This window comes from Heterodontus francisci, chromosome 1 (genome assembly GCF_036365525.1).
Source record: "Heterodontus francisci isolate sHetFra1 chromosome 1, sHetFra1.hap1, whole genome shotgun sequence".
Taxonomy (NCBI): domain Eukaryota; kingdom Metazoa; phylum Chordata; class Chondrichthyes; order Heterodontiformes; family Heterodontidae; genus Heterodontus; species Heterodontus francisci.
In genome coordinates, this window is record NC_090371.1 from 254524147 (window position 1) to 254540840 (window position 16694).

The following is a 16694-nucleotide window of genomic DNA, read 5'->3' on the forward strand; positions in this document are numbered from 1 at the left end:
CTTTTACTTTACTGACTAATCAGCCATGTGGGGACCTAGTCCAAGACGTTGCTAAAATTCATGCAGACTACATCAAATGTGCTATCCTCATTAATCCTCCTTGTTGCCTCCAAAAAATTCACTCTCGTCAGACGCAACCTTCCCTTAACAAATCTGTGCTGACTGTCCTTGATTAATCTGTGCCTTTTGAAATAACAATTTCTACTGCCTCTCAGAATTTTTTTTCCAATAATTTGCCCAGCACCGAGGTTAGGTTGACTGGCCTGTAATTACTCGGGTCTATCCCTTTCTCCCTTTTTAAACAACGGCTGTACTTGTAAATAGCGTAACTTAATCAGACGGCTGGTATGCCAGAGGCCTAAAATATAGAAATTTAGCTGCACCAACTTCTGAGTAACTACACAAGCTGCTTGTTGCCTAGTGGGCATGAATCCAACACATGCCTATACGTAACAGTTTTTTTTGGGATTGAGGAAGCCCATTAGACCAGAGGCTTTATAGCAACCATTAATCCTGTTTGAGTCGGTTGTGATGGTTTTGAAGCTTGACATATATGACCAGATGTCATATAACTGCTAACACCTTTTTTTCAGTCCCAGTCAGTAAGCTCACTGGAGTTTTACATTGTTTTTGTGATGCTGAGCTCATTGGATGGCTATGGAGTTGTCTCCTATCAGGGAGTTGTCTCCTATCAGTGATTTGTTATTTTTACAGCATGCAGTGACATACTTGCCTTTTTCTCCTCAGTGTGGTAGCGCAGTTTGTCCTCATTGAACATCAGAACTATTTTCCTTTTTGATGCTGAATTGCCAAATTGATTTTCTGACTGGATGATCTCCAGATCCTCCTGCAAATCCTTACTCTGAATTGAAACTTAGGACATAGAATGGAGGAACCATTTCTCGTAATACATTCAGATAGAACATTTAGTTTGTATTTGGTATCCACTACAGAGTTCCCTGTATAATGCATCTGGTACCACATTATGCTCCCCAGATCTGTGAATTAAAAACAAATCAAAACTCAAGAAGATATGGTCATCATCACTCCAGGTGGCCAGATGGCTTTACAGGCAAGAATGTACTGCAGGGCCCTGCGCTTGGAGCAACCTGAAATCAAATTCCATCAAAGTAGGGCCTAAAATGTTCTAATACCCAAATAGCTACCCGGTACATTTTTCTGCTGCTAGTTATTTATGCTCCAGCTTTCTGAAATTCTGGCTTATAAACACCACCACCAGTTCTTTACCATGTGTTATTGAACCATAGCTACTCATAAACCAAAATCTGTTACATCAGTGTATACTTCAAACTGTAGCATATAATTGGAAGGTTAAGAGATATCCAGTGTCTCTTTGGACCTTAAATACAGTGAAAGTGGTACAAGATGAAAGAGAGCATATTGGCACATCAGCAAAGCCAGATGGCCCATATCTGCAGGCCTTCATTATGACTAGGACAACAGCCTCCATAGGCACTGGGTTAGCAGGGAATCAATTGCAGAGCTGAGCTTATGACCCCATATCCTCTCCAGCACAGGCTATTCACCTCCATAATGTCACATGTCCACCACTGCCTCAGCCCATCTGCTGCTGGAATCCTCATCTATGCTTTTGTTATCTCCATACTTGACTATTCCATTGTTCTCCTGGCTAGCCTCCCATCGTCCACCCTCTGCAAACTTGAGCTCATCCAAATCTATGCTGACCATGCCTGAATTCACACTGTCCTGTTTACCTATCACTCCTGTGCTCATTGCCCCACATTACATTCAAGTCTGCCAACAACTTTATTTTAAAAGTTTCATCCTTATGTTCAAATCCCTCCATAGCCTTGCCCCTCCCAACCTCTGTAATCTCCTCAACCCTACAATCCTCTGGGAACACCATATGCCTCCAACTCTGCCCTTTTGTGTATCCCCTACTTCCTTTGCCCACCATTGGCAGCTGTGCCTTCAACCATCTTGGCCTTGAGCTCTGGAATTCCCTCTATAAACTCTCCACACCACCACCCCCTCCCCCGCAACCCTCACCCCACCCGCCCCCCCCCCCCCCCCCTCAACGTCTCTGTGTGTCTGTCTCTCTCTCTCTCTCTCTTCCCTCTTCCCCAACCTTTTAAAGACGCTGCTTAAAATCCACCTCTTTGTCTAAGCTTTTAGTCACCCATCTTAATAGCTCCTCTTTGGCTAATGGGGAGAGCGGCAGCTGACTTTCAGCAAAGGAATAGCCCTGTCAGGGTAGCAAAAAAGTTTACAATCACCCTCATCTTTTCTGTTTCTGTTTCCTTTCAAGCTAGTATAGTATCATTATAATGCCAGCCAATATGCTGCTCACACGTGTACCAAATGGGTGTTTGTTGCTTTGGGCAGTATCGCTTCCACTTTGACCTCCTTTCCTCATAGCACCATCATATGGTTGCCCAGTGCTGCTGTACTGCTGCATTTCCCAAAATTCACTGGCAGCCATTCTAATCCTTTGTTACACCAACTTTCTCCCCTTCAGTTGTGCTCTGGACTCACCTGGTGCTAATTTGTCAAATTCACGAATTACATCCTCTGGGATGTGTTAGCTGTACTGGTGCTGGCAAACACTGATACCTGAGATGCAATGTGCTGTGAAGCTCTGGGCCTTTGGCTGCTCTTCCAGGCCCACAATGATGATTTCTGACTCTATTCCACTTCAGGTTTTCCTTGTGCAAGCAAAAAAAGTCTTGATATGTTGAAAGGGTAGATACAGAGTGAGAGTATTTGCATACCCTGCAGTTTATCCTGTGTGTCAGTAGCTCAACATGTAGCAAGATTATGTTCTACTGATTTTGTGTGTGAAGCCCTTTGAAGATGCCAATGTGCCGAAACTTTTAATTGTGAGTTGCAGGTAGGCTTAGAAATTGTGAAGTGTGGGGAAAAAGTGCATGGTGGGTGGGTGCAAAATTATCTACTAGTTTTGCTGCAGATGACTCAGATAGAGATTTTGATGGGCAAGGTTACTAAAGAAAGTTAATGGGCATACACCAGGACATGTTTGATGGACTGCGGACTGTGCAGCTCTCGCAGAACTTGCATGCAATGCCGCAGAGCATAGAGGAGTCCACCTCCAGTTTGGTGTAAAGCATTGTGGAGAGCGTTTGGACCATTCAGCTCCATGAGCAATGCAGTGATGGACCATGATGGAGCACTGCATGATGAATTTGACAGGTTCCATCACAGCACAAACAGATGCTATGGAAGCTCATATGGCTGCCATCTATGCTCTTGGGGCCAGTGTTGAGTGGGACTTCCAGTATATCATGTCACTCCTGCACTCTATTTTCCAGAGGAGCTCAAAGTGCTGAGGCTCCACCCCAGGAAAGTAGCCTTGACTTCATGGAAGAAGATTCTGCTGTCCTCTCTCAGGATGATACCATGCCCTCTATACTGCCAGCCACTAGACCAGTACCATTGCCAGTGCCATTCAGCCAGCTGACTCAGATTGATCCAATCCAGGCCTAGATGCTATAGTCTGCAGCCAGGCCCTCTAGGCTTAGAGTTGCTCAGGGTCATCCTCCAAGACCATCTGGAGTGTCATCATGGAATTTCAGCAGCTTTCCACTTCCCAAGCTGTAGCCTTTGGAGGAAGCACCTTGGAGAGCATTGGGATAGGCAAATGAATGTGAAAGACGGGCACTAAAGAAATGCACAAAAGTGAATAAGGCTGAGATTTATTTAATATGCTTGGTTTTGTGTTTGGACTTGGTGATGGTGATTGTACTGAAGTGAGGGCAAGACCCAGTAAGCGGAGAGTGAAGGAGGATGTGATGGTATTTGTGAGAAGAGGTAATGATTGTGGGACTGTTGGTGAATGGGAGATTGGACTAGTTGGCCCGCTCCTCTGAGAGTTGGGGCATGTAGGAACTCCCTTGGTTGCTGCCTCTCCGCATCCTCTTCCTCTTTCTCGTTCTGCTCTTAGACCACTTCCTCCTAGCACTATTTAAGGAAATCATGCCGTGTTTACCGGTTAATTGGTGATTTACTACTTCTGGCTACTGTATACTGACTTCACGGTGTTATTTGTTGAGTTCTATTGCTCTTTAGAGATCATTTTGTCTAATTTGAGAGAGAGATTTGGCTGCATTTGCTGTTCCTGTTTGCTTCACAAATTGACTGGCTCCAGACATCGGTGGCCTGGTAGGGCTCCTTTGGGTGTAAAGTACGATTGAAAGCACCGAGGCATCACTGAACAGGATAAGCTGCCAGAATAGGATAACCCTTGTCATCCAATAGCCAGCCTGTGACTTGGAAATCTTGTTTGAGACTGGAACAAAGTGATGTGGAGCACGCAAGGAAATGTCAATGCCAGCATGCAATATGGGTAAGTCTGCCATGCATTCAAAACCTTGTGCTTGCTCATCCTGCTTCTGTGTGTCGATATAGAAGGTGATGTAAATGTTTCTCTTAGTGTAAAGAGCTCGGTGACCCCCCAGATGCATCAGTGCACTGCGAGCTGAGGTGTTACTGATGTCAGCTGTTGCAACCTGAAAGGAGCCCTTGACATAAAAGTTGAGTATGACAGTCACCTTGACAGCCACAGGCAGGGTTGCCCATGCCCTGGTTTGAGGTTGCAGTTGTGATTGCAGCAGCTGACGTAGCTTGGTGACAGTCTTCACTTTACCGAGAAGACTATCTGTGAATATACCCTTCTGGTGAGTGTCCTGTTCCTCCTCCCTTTTAGGGAGCACCGCATTTGGGCAACTTTGGGGCCTTACTGCTGGTCATTGGAATGCAAGTTCAGCACATGGCGAGTGAAGCATTGGGGTGACTGAAAATTGAGATTGAGCCCTGTACAATGCTCAAGACCCTAAACTGATGTGCTTCAAATATTGCCAATGTGCGCTCCTGCCACCCAATATGTTGGGCGATGTACTTCCAACTGAAAATGTACATCTGCTTCCTGCCCACCATATTGGGAACCTATTGGGCATCTTAGCACCCCAAAAATGCTTGCTACGCAGCCAAATTTCGAGGCCATGATGCCAGTGTTACGACCAGGTGAGAAAGCTGTCTAGGGGTTCCGTTTCAGCCTTCACCTGGTCTTACTGTAACAGGGTTTGATTTTTAACACACCGTATTTTGAGCTCCCCCTTGGTGAATCCTTGTTCACCGCTTTCCAATTATAAGGTAAAGAAATGAGCACAAACAGGGTTTCTTAGGTTTAAAGATGAAAAGTGAAATTTATTCAAATTTAAACATAAATTCTAATTTGGCTAACGCCTACCGATACATGCCGCGCCACATGCTAGCATGCAACGTGATAGGCACATGCAAATGGAAACAGAAAAGAGCAGAAGAAAAATAAAGTGGGGAGGTTTGAGGCAATATCTGAAGTGTTTCTTGTTACTGTGCTTCGAGCTCAATGTAGAGGCCTTGTGTAGGCAATTCTTGCATTTTGTTGGGGCCCAGTATTATTCTTAAACCTTGTTCACTGCAGGAGACTTTTCTCCTTGGGGACATGTGTCTTCAATGGATTCTAAAGCTGATGAGAAAGAGATGAGGGCAGACAGGAGAGGCTGTGGCGAGCCAGCCACGAGAGGTCTTTTCAGTCCAGGAGCAAACAGCTTTCTGTCTTCAAACACTGTTTTATCCAATTTAAAGCTTTCAGTTCAAAACTCTGCAACAGCCAGTTAATCATTTGACTAAACTGGTCTGACCATGTCCGTTCTGTCTATTGGGAGTTGGGGGAGCTCCTTTGTTCCTACATTGTCAGCTAGTATGCAAAAATGTCTTTCCAGCCAGGGCCTTGGCAACCCCTTGTAATAGCCCTTCTCTTCGTCCTAGCAACAATTTGAAATTTCATATCCATGTGGCAAAATTAATGTGCCTCATTCTTGGCAAGTGGGGGCCTGTATGACACCTCCAAACCCAGGGGAATGAAATGCGATTTGAAAAAAGGCGCCTTTCATTAAAAGGTTTGAGAGAAATATAAGATACAGAAAGAAAAACCATGCATTTCTCTCATTCATTTCTATTCATTTATGAATCTTAAAGCTTATTAAAATTGTCTTTTCTGGGTGCCAGTGCTGCTTTAATTGTCCTCTTTTTGGCATCCCAGTAACCATGTGGTTCTTTGGGGAAGCTTTTCTTCAATGCACTTTGCCATGACTACCTAGGGTCTCGGTTCCTGCTGAGGTAAATTTTTTTTTCAGGAGAGTTAGTAGTGGGCGGGTCTATTCTGAACTCTCTTTTAATGCTTTGCCAAGTTGTGCAAAGGCTTTTGACTTCACGGGATGGGTGGTTCCCTTTTTGTCTGACTGTGGGCGAGGATTCTTTGTTAATCTCCCCTTTGTTCTCTGGGACACGCTTGCCTGAGGGTGAAGCATCACCCTCACAGTTTCTCTGCCCCCTAGAGGTCTCTCTTTGTCCCTGCAGGTTCCTGTAAATGCGGTTAACAACTCTGGTGGGGTGCTTCCAGAGTCTGCATTACGTAGGAGGATGTGGGGTCTAACTTTTCACATTTTTCGGGATTGGCTGATCGGACAGTAGGGGTTTTATAAACTTTTACCAACCTTGTGCCTGCCTGTTCTGTTTTGTTCTCTGTGCGCGTCCCTATCAGTTCACCAGCCCTCTATTGGAGGGTCCTCCTAACACCGGTACAGGACTTAGGGGTGCAGGTTTCACTGTAGGTTGGGGTTTTCCCTCAACTGGCACATGTGGCAACTCCTGCAGTACTCCACTACATCTTTGTAGCATTTTGGCCAGTCAAACTGCCGTCTTGTGCGGGCTTTGGTTTTTCATATACTGGCATGTACAGCCACTGTAGTCTCATGTGCCCTTCTTAATATTTCTGTCCGGTACCTCTGTGGCACCACGAACTGGTGAACTACAGTCCACTCCTTGCCTTCAGGTCTGTGAGGAGAACTCCATTTCCTCAGCAGTACCTCATTCTTTAAATAGTAGCAATCAGGAACTCCCTCGGCTTCACTTTCAGACTGGGCAGCTTGTGCTAACTCTCGCAATACTGAGTCAGCTCACTGAACCTTAACAAGGGAAAATCCATCGAATTCATTCTATGGGTCTCCTAACTTACCAAAGAAAGTCTTGGACAGGCATACCTCATGGTCATCTGCCTGCAGTGTCAATGCAGTGTCCTCTGGGGGAGCTGGTTTGATTATGGCCTGATCCACTACACGTTCAGGGAAACTGCAGGGGACCATCTCTTGGCACGGCGCTGTCTCTCTGTCCGCCTGCGGTCCTTCTTTAACTACTGGGGGGTGGGGGGCTACCACCTTCACCCCTGCCAGCTCATTACCTAGGAGCAGGTCAACCCGTCCACAGGCAAACTAGGGACAATCCCTGCGGTCACCGGTCTTGAAATTAGGTCGCACTCCAGGTGCACCCGGTGTGCAAGTACAGACATGCACTGCCCTCCAATACCATTCACCGCCATTTTGATGTTCACTGCAATTTCTGGGGGGAAAGATCAGGCCTTTTCCCAATAACAGGAATCTCATGGCCCCTGTGTCCCTGAGGATCATTATGGGCTTGCTGGCCCCACTCGAGGGGTATGGGGTTACTTTCCCTTCAAACACAAAACCCTGATAACCTTCAGGAATCCTATTACATTTTCCTGCACTGGCCGTGGTAAGCTTCCTGGGTTGCACTCTTACTGCAGTTAAAGCCACAGCTTGTTCTGCTGTGCTTTCCATCAGGTTCTCTTCTTCACTGAGCAGGTGTGCCCTGATTAACCCTACCCATTTTCCCTTTAGTTTCCAGCAGTCAGCTTTAAATGCCCTGCTTTATTGCAACGGAAGCACACAGGTCTCTGGGTCTCACTTTTGCTCACAGCATCTTCCTTTTTGGCTGGAGGAGGGCCCCGTGTCTCCTGCTTTCCTTTCTCTCCCAGGACTGCCTGGGTAGAGATCACTTTCCCACTCGGATTTGTAGGGGTGATTAGGAAAGGTTTTCCCCTGGGAAGCCGACTTATAAATTAAAGCAAACTCATCAGCCAGAATGGCCGCTCGCCAGGCTCTCTGAACCTGCTGCTCCTCTACATGGGTCTTTATTGAGAGTGGGATGGAGTTTTTAAATTTCTCTAACAGACTAATTCCCTGAGATTCTCATAGCTGAGCTGTATTTTAAAAGTCCTCAGCCACTGGTCAAAAGTCAGCTGCTTACTTCTTTCAAACTCCAGATAAGTTTGATTAGCTTGCTTCTTGAGGATTCTAAACTTTTAGCGATAGGCTTCGGGTACTAATTCAATTGCCCCGAGGATAGCATTTTTGGTCATTTCATAATTTGATGAGCTCTCATCTGGCAACAAGGAGTAAACCTCATGGGCTTTTCCAGTTAGCTTGCTTTGCAGTAAAAGAGACCAGGTCTCAGCTGACCATTTTAGCTGCCTTGCCAGTTTCTCAAAAGACACAAAAAATTCTTCCACATCTTCCTCATTGAATTTTGGAATTAGTTGAGCGAATTTTAGCAATTTTGTACCCAGCCCTGAATTATGCTCCACCATATTGGCCATGCTTTCACTGGGGTTACTCTGTCGCCCCCTAGTTAACACAAGCCACTTCAACTCTCTTCCTTCACATTCTTTCTGGAATATTCTTTCTCTCTCTCTTCTCTCTCTCTCTCTCGTTCCTTCTCCTGTCTTTATCCTACCTTTCATTTTCTTCATGTTCCTTTGGAAGGCACTTTCTCTTCCCATTCCTTCTTGGAAGTATCTTTCTTTCTCCCTCTCCTGTCTCTCTCTCTTTCCTTCCCTATCTTCTAATTCAAGTTTCCTTTGTTCCAATTGTATCTTTGCTAGCAGTACCCTGTCTGGGTCTGCTTCTAACACTGCTTCTGCTTCTTCAGATACAAGGGAAAAATGGTTGGTCACTGGCCTTAGGAGTTCAGACTTCCTAGCCTTGCCATGTACAGTGATCCCACACTGCTTAGGCATTTTCCTCAACTCCTACATAGACAGTGCTTTTAACTTATCCCAAGTTACTTCATCCTGGCTTGGAGAGCTGCTCGCTTCAGTTGCAGACATGTTAGTATTCAATCATACACAACCACAAGGAAATCTGTATTAATCTTGCTCTTTTTCTTTTGATTGGGAACAATTTGGCTTGCCACATCCAATTTCTCTCGTTTGTTTGTGGGTAAAATTCCGGATGCTAGCACCCAAATTTCTGTTATGACCAGGTGAGAAAGGTGTCTAGGGGGTCCCTTTCAGCCTTCACTTGGTCTTACTGTAACAGGGTTTGATTTTAAACACACCGTGTTTTGAGCTCCCCTTGGTGAATCCTTGTTCACCGCTTTCCAATTATAAGGTAAAGAAATGAGCACAAACAGGGTTTCTTAGGTTTAAAGAAGAAAAGTGAAATTTACTGAAACTTAAACTCTAATTCGGTTAATGCCTGCGGATACACGCTGAGCCCCACGTTAGCATGCATACGCGATTCGCACGTGCAAATAGAGACAGAAAAGAGCAGAAGAAAAATAAAGTGGAGAGTGTCATAATCCTGTAGTTTTTTTTCCGGGGAATATGTGGTGTGTCTTTAAGGCTGGAAAAGGAGCCGTACTGCTTTAAGAACTAACAAGCCTCAGGTGTTAGAGAAAATGCATTTTGGTTGCCATTGGATACAGCCATATGGAGAAGGAACCAACCAGCTTCAGAGAATGCATCCTGGTTACCTGCAACAACCATTCGAAGACTGCGATTCAAAGAGTGCATTCTCGTTACCATGGATACAGCCACTTGGACTGAGTATTAAGCGATACATTTGTTACAATTCAATTTTGAACTGGCTTTTTAGTTGAAGACAGTCTTTTAACAGAGAATATGGACAGACAGCTGTTTGAACCTGAAAGAAGAGCTCAGCCATTTAAACTGAAGGAAGAGAATTTAGTCTGTTTAATTATCATTATCTCTCTAAATTCTAAAAAAAGTCAAGCCAAAACAGAGATCTCTGATAATTTAAACTGAAGGAAGGGAAGTTAGGCTGTCGATCTATTATCCCTCAAAAAATACTAAAGCCAGATTCATTCTATTGAAAGTGGTTGCAAGTTGTTAATTGTTTAAATCCATCGCCGAAGGAAGGAAAGCATCACTTACTGCTGGAATTAGACTACGGACTGTTCTACTGTGGAAGAACATTTTTTACCCATCGGACAGTTATGAGGACTTCAAGCAACATTGGACTGTAAATTTGCAAGGACTCTAATTTTTTTATAATTCAAATGTTTATATCATCATAGTGTTTAAGAATTTAGTATTTTTAATTAAACAGTTAATTTGTTGATTTAAAAACACATGGTTTGGTTCGCCTCATTCGGGAGTTAATAGATGGTACAATTTGGCTGTGTCTTTCTTTAATTTGCAAAGTTTAAAATTATATGTTAGACAATCTGTGGAGGGACGAGATTGAATTAATAGTACGTTTCTCCCACCACAATCAGAATCGTATATTTTGATTGGGGGCTTTGACTGGAGCATTCGGTCGTAACAAGAGGTTTGAGGCAATATCTGAAGAGTTTCTTACTGTGCTTCAAGCTCACTGTAGAGTCCTTTTGTAGGTAATTCTTGCTTTTCGTTGGGGTCCAGTATTCTTCTTAAACCTTGTTCACTGCAGGAGTCTTTTCTCTCTTGGGGTTCATGTGTCTTCAATGGATTCCAAAGTTGGTGAGATAGAGATGAGAGCAGACAGGAGAGGCTGCGGCGAGCCAGCCATGAGAGGTCTTTTCAGTCCAGGAGCAAACAGCTTTCTGTCTTGAAACACTGTGTATTCCAATTTAAAACTCTCAGTTCAAAACTCTGCAACAGCCAGTTAGTCATGTGACTAAACTGGTCTGACCATGTCCGTTCCGTGTATTGGGAGCGGGGGGAGCTCCTTTGTTCAAACACTGTCTGCTAGTATGCAAAAATGTCTTTCCAGCCAGGGCCTTGGCAACCCCTTGTAATAGCCCTTCTCTTCCTCCTAGCAACAATTTGAAATTTCATATCCATGTGGCAAAATTAATGTGCCTCATTCTTGGCAGGTGGGGGCCTGTATGACACCACCATTCATTTGGAAGCAAGTAGGTCTTGGGTCCTTCATCCAGGGGTCTGGGAACCCATTCCATTGATATTGCCATGTGGTTCAATACGTGCACCGAACATGTTAGCTTTGCAATATGTAACTGCAGTATTCTGAAGCAACACTTTGGAAAACTCTGCATATGAACATACGAATTAGGAGCAGGAGTGGGTGCTCGACCCCTCAAGCCTGCTCCACCATTCAATAACACAGCACAGTGGCGCAGTGGTTAGCACCGCAGCCTCACAGCTCCAGCGACCCGTATTCAATTCTGGGTACTGCCTGTGCGGAGTTTGCAAGTTCTCCCTGTGACTGCGTGGGTTTCCGCCGGGTGCTCCGGTTTCCTCCCACAGCCAAAGACTTGCAGGTTGATAGGTAAATTGGCCATTATAAATTGCCCCTAGTATAGGTAGGTGGTAGGGGAATTGTGGGGATGTGGTAGGAATATGGGATTAATGTAGGATTAGTATAAATGGCTGTTTGATGGCCGGCACAGACTCAGTGGGCCGAAGGGCCTGTTTCAGTGCTGTATCTCTAAATAAATAAAATAAATTAAAAAATAAATAAGATCATGGCTGATCTGATTGTAACCTCAAATCCACATTCCCACCTACCCCCGATAACCTTTCACCCCATTGCTTTTCAAGAATCTATCTACCTCTGCCTTAAAAATATTTAAAGACTCTGCAATTGTAGCACTTCTGTAAAGAACGTTATGAGGTCGTGTTTCTGCTTTGGGCACAATCGGGAAAATACTTGAAATTGCTCAGCTTTTATGAGAGTTCAAGTTTCTGCTGAAAAAATCATTTCACAAAAGTGAAATATTCTACTAACCAGTAAAATTGGGCAGTGTAATAGAATTTAATTTTTTTCTTCTTTTCATCAAAAAGAATTTCTTGACATATTTAAGAGTGGTAACCTGATGCAGTTTTATGAATACTTTTAAAAATGGCTTTATCACAAAAATAAGCATTTTTAAATAACTGTTTTTAATATTACTTGTCCCTTTGGTGTGTGATCTGTTTTAAGACTCAGGACTACAAATAATATCCCAATAAAACGTGGGTTGTATTATAATGGAACTGGAACTTATATGTACAAATAGTTACTGCACAAGCTAGATTTAACCACACCTCCGGCCAAAACTGCCTGGTCATGTGTGACATGACATCACTTTCTCTGGTATCTTCATTTGCAGCCCATAAAGTGGTCTTTTATTAAGGTAGTCCCTTCTTGAGGTCATCCTACAAAATCCCCCTTTTTTCCAAAGATAAAAATATATATACAATGTGTTGTGGTTTGATCTAACTATACATTATTAAACAAAACGTTATTTACAGGTAAGTAAATTTAACACTCCCTAAAGTGTAGGGGAGGTTTGCTTATTAGTCCTGATCTGGTTATCATGAATTTCGTCCCAGAGTCGAACTCGTCTTGATGACGCCGCTAAAAACTCAGAACTCTAGTTAGCATGTTCTTCCTCTGTGCTCATTGCCTCTGTATGTTCATCTCCAGAGCTTGCCTTTGAATGCCTCCGTGATGCCACAGGGTTGTCACATGTCATGTTGTCATACATCTCTCTGAGCTGACTTTGGTTTCATCTGAGAATCACACAGTTGGGTGTCTAAATCTCATACGATCTGGGCTGGTCGCATATCCTAGCAAACTCTGCAGGATACCAAGTTCACAATACATGATTGAGGAATCTGACCTGCTGCCCTAACTGCAACGGAGCTAATTCTGGTCCTGCTTGCCTGTCATATGATGCTTTCATCTCCCCTTGTTTAGACAGAAGTATATCCTTTACTGTGGAAACTTAGAGAAATGAAGACTGAGTTAAATAGTTCTTATCTTTATGCAACAGTTCCCTAAGCAGTGCTGCATACTTAGTGAAATTTGGGATGTATGTGGCCAAAGCTTTAAACAGCCCAGGACACCATCGTAGGTCTTCCTGGTACTGAGAGGTTGGCACGGCTTTGACATCTTCGATCTGATCTGGATCTATGCATATTCCAGTGGTGGAATATATCGACCCATTAAGTTGATGTGCCCAATGTTGACCTGGCACTTCTTGCTATCAAGCACAAGGCCTTTATGACGAGCAGCCAGCATTAGTAAATGCTGTTATGTTCCAGTTATGCTCTGCCTTGGTCTGGCCCATCACCGCAATATCGTTGGCTTTACAGCCCGGGACCTTTTCCATTATCCAGTTCATGCAATGTTGGAAAATGTTCTGGTTGATGCACGGATCAAATGGTAACCATCTGAAGCAGTATCTCCTGAATGGCATTCTAAAAGTTGCGAGTAGCTGGGACTTCTTGGCTAAATGGAAAGACCAGTAGCCATGTTTCACGATGAGGTTTGAAAAATACTTATCACCAGTAAACTTAAGATTCAGGGCCTAAGCAAATCCTCAGATTGCCATATTTCTTAAGCACGCAGGTGATGGAGCTGCACTAATCGGAACGCTGGTCCACTCGGTGGATGACTCGGTTGTGTTCCTTTTCATCCAGCTCCGCTTTAAGCCTCCAGACAATTGGGAGTAATGCTTTGTCTTTCACCACAACCGTTAACACGCTCTTTGCCTTTGTCCCATTACATCTTTGTTATTTAATCTCTCCTGCCGTCTGCCCTATCATCCACCTTCCCTTTTGTTCTCTTCCCCACCACCACCCCCTTCTTGCTTAAAACCTAATACTTTTCTTCCCTTTGCCAGTTCTGATGAAAGGTCTTAGACCTGAAATGTTAACTCTGCTTCTTTCTCCACAGATGTTGCCAGACCTGCTGAGTATTTCTAGCACTTTCTGTTTTTATGTTAACCTAAGGACAATCCCCACGGTTACTGGTCCCGAAACAAGGTTGCACTCCAAGTGCACCCGGTATAACGGTATAGGCATATACTTTCTTCCGATACCGTTTACTAGCACTCTAGCATTCGATGCACTCTCTGCCTTTTCTCAGCAGAAGGGATTGGGTAGCTTCTGCATGCCTAAGTATGACTATGGGCTTAACTGCCTCACTTGAGAGGTATGGGGTCAATTTTCCTCTGGGCACATAATCCTGTTAACTCTCAGGGATTTTGTTAAGTTTTCCCACACTCTCAGCAGTAGATTTACTAGGTTTTACTACCACAGTTCAAGCCACAGCCTGGTCTGCTGTGCTTTCCATCAGGGCCCCTTTTTCTGCATTGGTCTGGTGTGCACTGACTAAACCTACGGGTTTTCCCCATAACTTCCAGCAGTCAGCTCAAAGGTGACCTGCCTTGTGTCATGGAAATGTAGTTTTCTTTCTCCTCTGTTTTAAAACTAAGGGACGCTGTGTGCCTTTAAGGCAGAGAGAGGCTTTTGGATTCTCTGGGGACAGTGTGCCAGCAGCAAGCCTGTTTTCTGGGAAATAGCGGGAGAGGGAGAGAGAGAGGGCCACCTGCTATAATGTATCAGTTAGCTGTGTGTAAAGGCTGGCTAAAACCAGTGGATCTGGAGACCAGTGAAGCATGCTCACTGAAGGAAGGATCCCTGTCTCCTAGCAGAAAAATCGACTTTGGTCTACGGCTGTGTATTGCCTAAAGAGGGAAAAACCCTGGAAAAGAACATTTGCATTGTTGGAGTGATGTTTCTACTGAAAGACTGCCAATTTAAAAATCCAAGTAGACCTGTTTTTATACTTTAAAGAAGTGTGTCATCTGCTGCAACCGAAGTGCTTTGAACACCTATCCATTAAAGACTGTTTGTCGGATTCGCCTGGAGACTTCGAGTGCCATCTGACCATTCGGCTGTGGGCCACCTCACCAAACTGGGAACGTAACCCACAAAGACTTAACAACCCAGTGATTCATTTATTTCTAAGAAACTACTCTAATATTATTGAAACTGGTTAACTGTTGGTTTTTGAATGTATGTGTGTGTGCATGAAGGTTAGGATAAATAAGAATCTGTAAGGTCTTTAGACATAGATTTATCTCAATATTGTTTAAGATTTAGTTTATTAATAAATAGTTAATTTGTTACTGTTTAAAGATACCTGGTTTGGTTTGTTTTATTATGGGGGATTAATAATGTGTTTAATTTGGCTAATTTCTGGTAGGTGGGAAAACTTTAATAACATGCTATGACCTCTGGAGTAAAGGGACTGAATTGACAGTGCATTGCACCTGCCTCGGTCGTAACATTTGTTACAATGGAAACATACAGGCTTACAGGCTTCACACCTGTTCTTAGCACCTTTCTTTTTGGCTTGAGGAGGGCCCCCAGTGTTTCCAGCTCTCCCTTCTTGCTTATGGCTGTTCATCCTCCTATCACTCTCCCACCTGCCATCCTTTTCAGGGTTTTCGAGGTGACTAGAGAAGGGTTTCTCTTGGGGCAAGGGTTTGTGAATAAGTGTATAATCATCAGCCAGGATTGCTACCTGCCTGGCTCTTGGAACCTTTTGTTCCTCCACATGGTTTCTTATGGAAAGGGGTAGTGAGTTTTTGAACTCCTCGAGGAGGATCACCTCTCTAAGGTTTTCATAGGTGGACTCTATCTTAAGTGCCCATATCCATCAGTTGAAAGTGAGTTGCTTAACCCTTTTGAACTCTATGTAAGTTTGTTCAGGCTGCTTTCGGAGAGTTAGGAGCTTTTGCCGGCATGCCTTCAATACCAGCTTTTATGCACTCAGGATAGCCATCTCATAATCTGATGAACTTTCATCAGGCAACAGTGAATAAAACTCGTGGGCTTTTCCTGTTAGTTTGCTCTGCAATAATAGTATCCAGCTGTCTGCTGGCCATTTCAACTGTTCTTCAGCTTTTCAAAAGAGATGAAAAATGATTGCACGTCCCCCTCATTGAATAAAAGTAAAATACAGCAGATGCTGGAAATCTGAAATAAAAACAGAAAGTGCTGGAAATACTCAGCAGGTCAGGCAACATCTGTGGCCAATTCTGATGAAAGGTCACAGACCTGAAACATTAACTCTGCTTCTCTCTCCACAGATGCTGCCTGACCTGCTGAGTATTTCCAGCACTTTCCGTTTTTATCCCCCTCATTGAACTTTGGTGTCTTAAGAGCTCAACACCCGGTTCTGGGCTAGGGGTAACTCTCTCACTAGCGGTGCCTTCATTGGGTCTTCCCCTATTCAGTTCGAGCTGCCTTAACTCCCTTTGGAAAGCTCTTGCTTTTTCCCTTTCCTCCCTTTTCTCTGCCCTTTCTCTCTCTGGAAAGCTCTTTCTTTCTCCCTTTCCTGGAAAGCTCTTTCTATTTCTTGGAATTCTAATTTCCTCTGTTCTAGCTGTATCGTAGCTAATGTTACTTTGTCTGTTTCAGATTCTATGCCTGTCTCCGTTCTTCAGTATTAAATTTTAAATGGTTGGCCACAAGTTTTAGGATTTCAGGCTTTCTAGCTTTTGGATGGATAGTAATCACGAACCGGCCAGCTACATTCCTCAACTCTTCAAAACTAGGGCTTTTAACCTGTCCCAAGTTACATCACTCTGTTCTAGGAAAGTACTGGCCTCAAATGTGGACATTTTAGTACTCTGGAATTGAAAACCACAAGAAAACCTGTATTGAAGTTTTTAAATAATTGCTAGGGATCAATTTGGTTTCCGGATTCCAATTTCCCATTTGTCTTTGTGTTTGATCTCAGATGCAAGCCCCCAAATTTCTGTTACCGTTAAGTGAG

At 43.8% G+C, this 16694-nt stretch overlaps 1 protein-coding gene across 13 annotated transcripts in view; it reads left to right on the forward strand.

Annotated features, from left to right (window-relative positions):
* The window catches only part of inpp4b (inositol polyphosphate-4-phosphatase type II B), a 996728-nt gene that overhangs the window by 66482 nt on the left and 913552 nt on the right, over window positions 1–16694 (forward strand). For 4 of the 13 annotated variants that reach the window (XM_068043156.1, XM_068043147.1, XM_068043183.1 and 1 more), the window contains exon 1: window positions 4006–4345. The exons of 4 other annotated variants lie outside the window; for them this stretch is intronic. In XM_068043156.1, coding sequence (XP_067899257.1) covers window positions 4302–4345 — 44 coding nt within the window. In that variant the 5' untranslated portion in view covers window positions 4006–4301. Of the gene's footprint in view, window positions 1–4003; window positions 4346–16694 lie in introns of those variants that run through there. 5 more of the 13 variants (XM_068043098.1, XM_068043141.1, XM_068043175.1 and 2 more) reach the window with 2 other exon arrangements.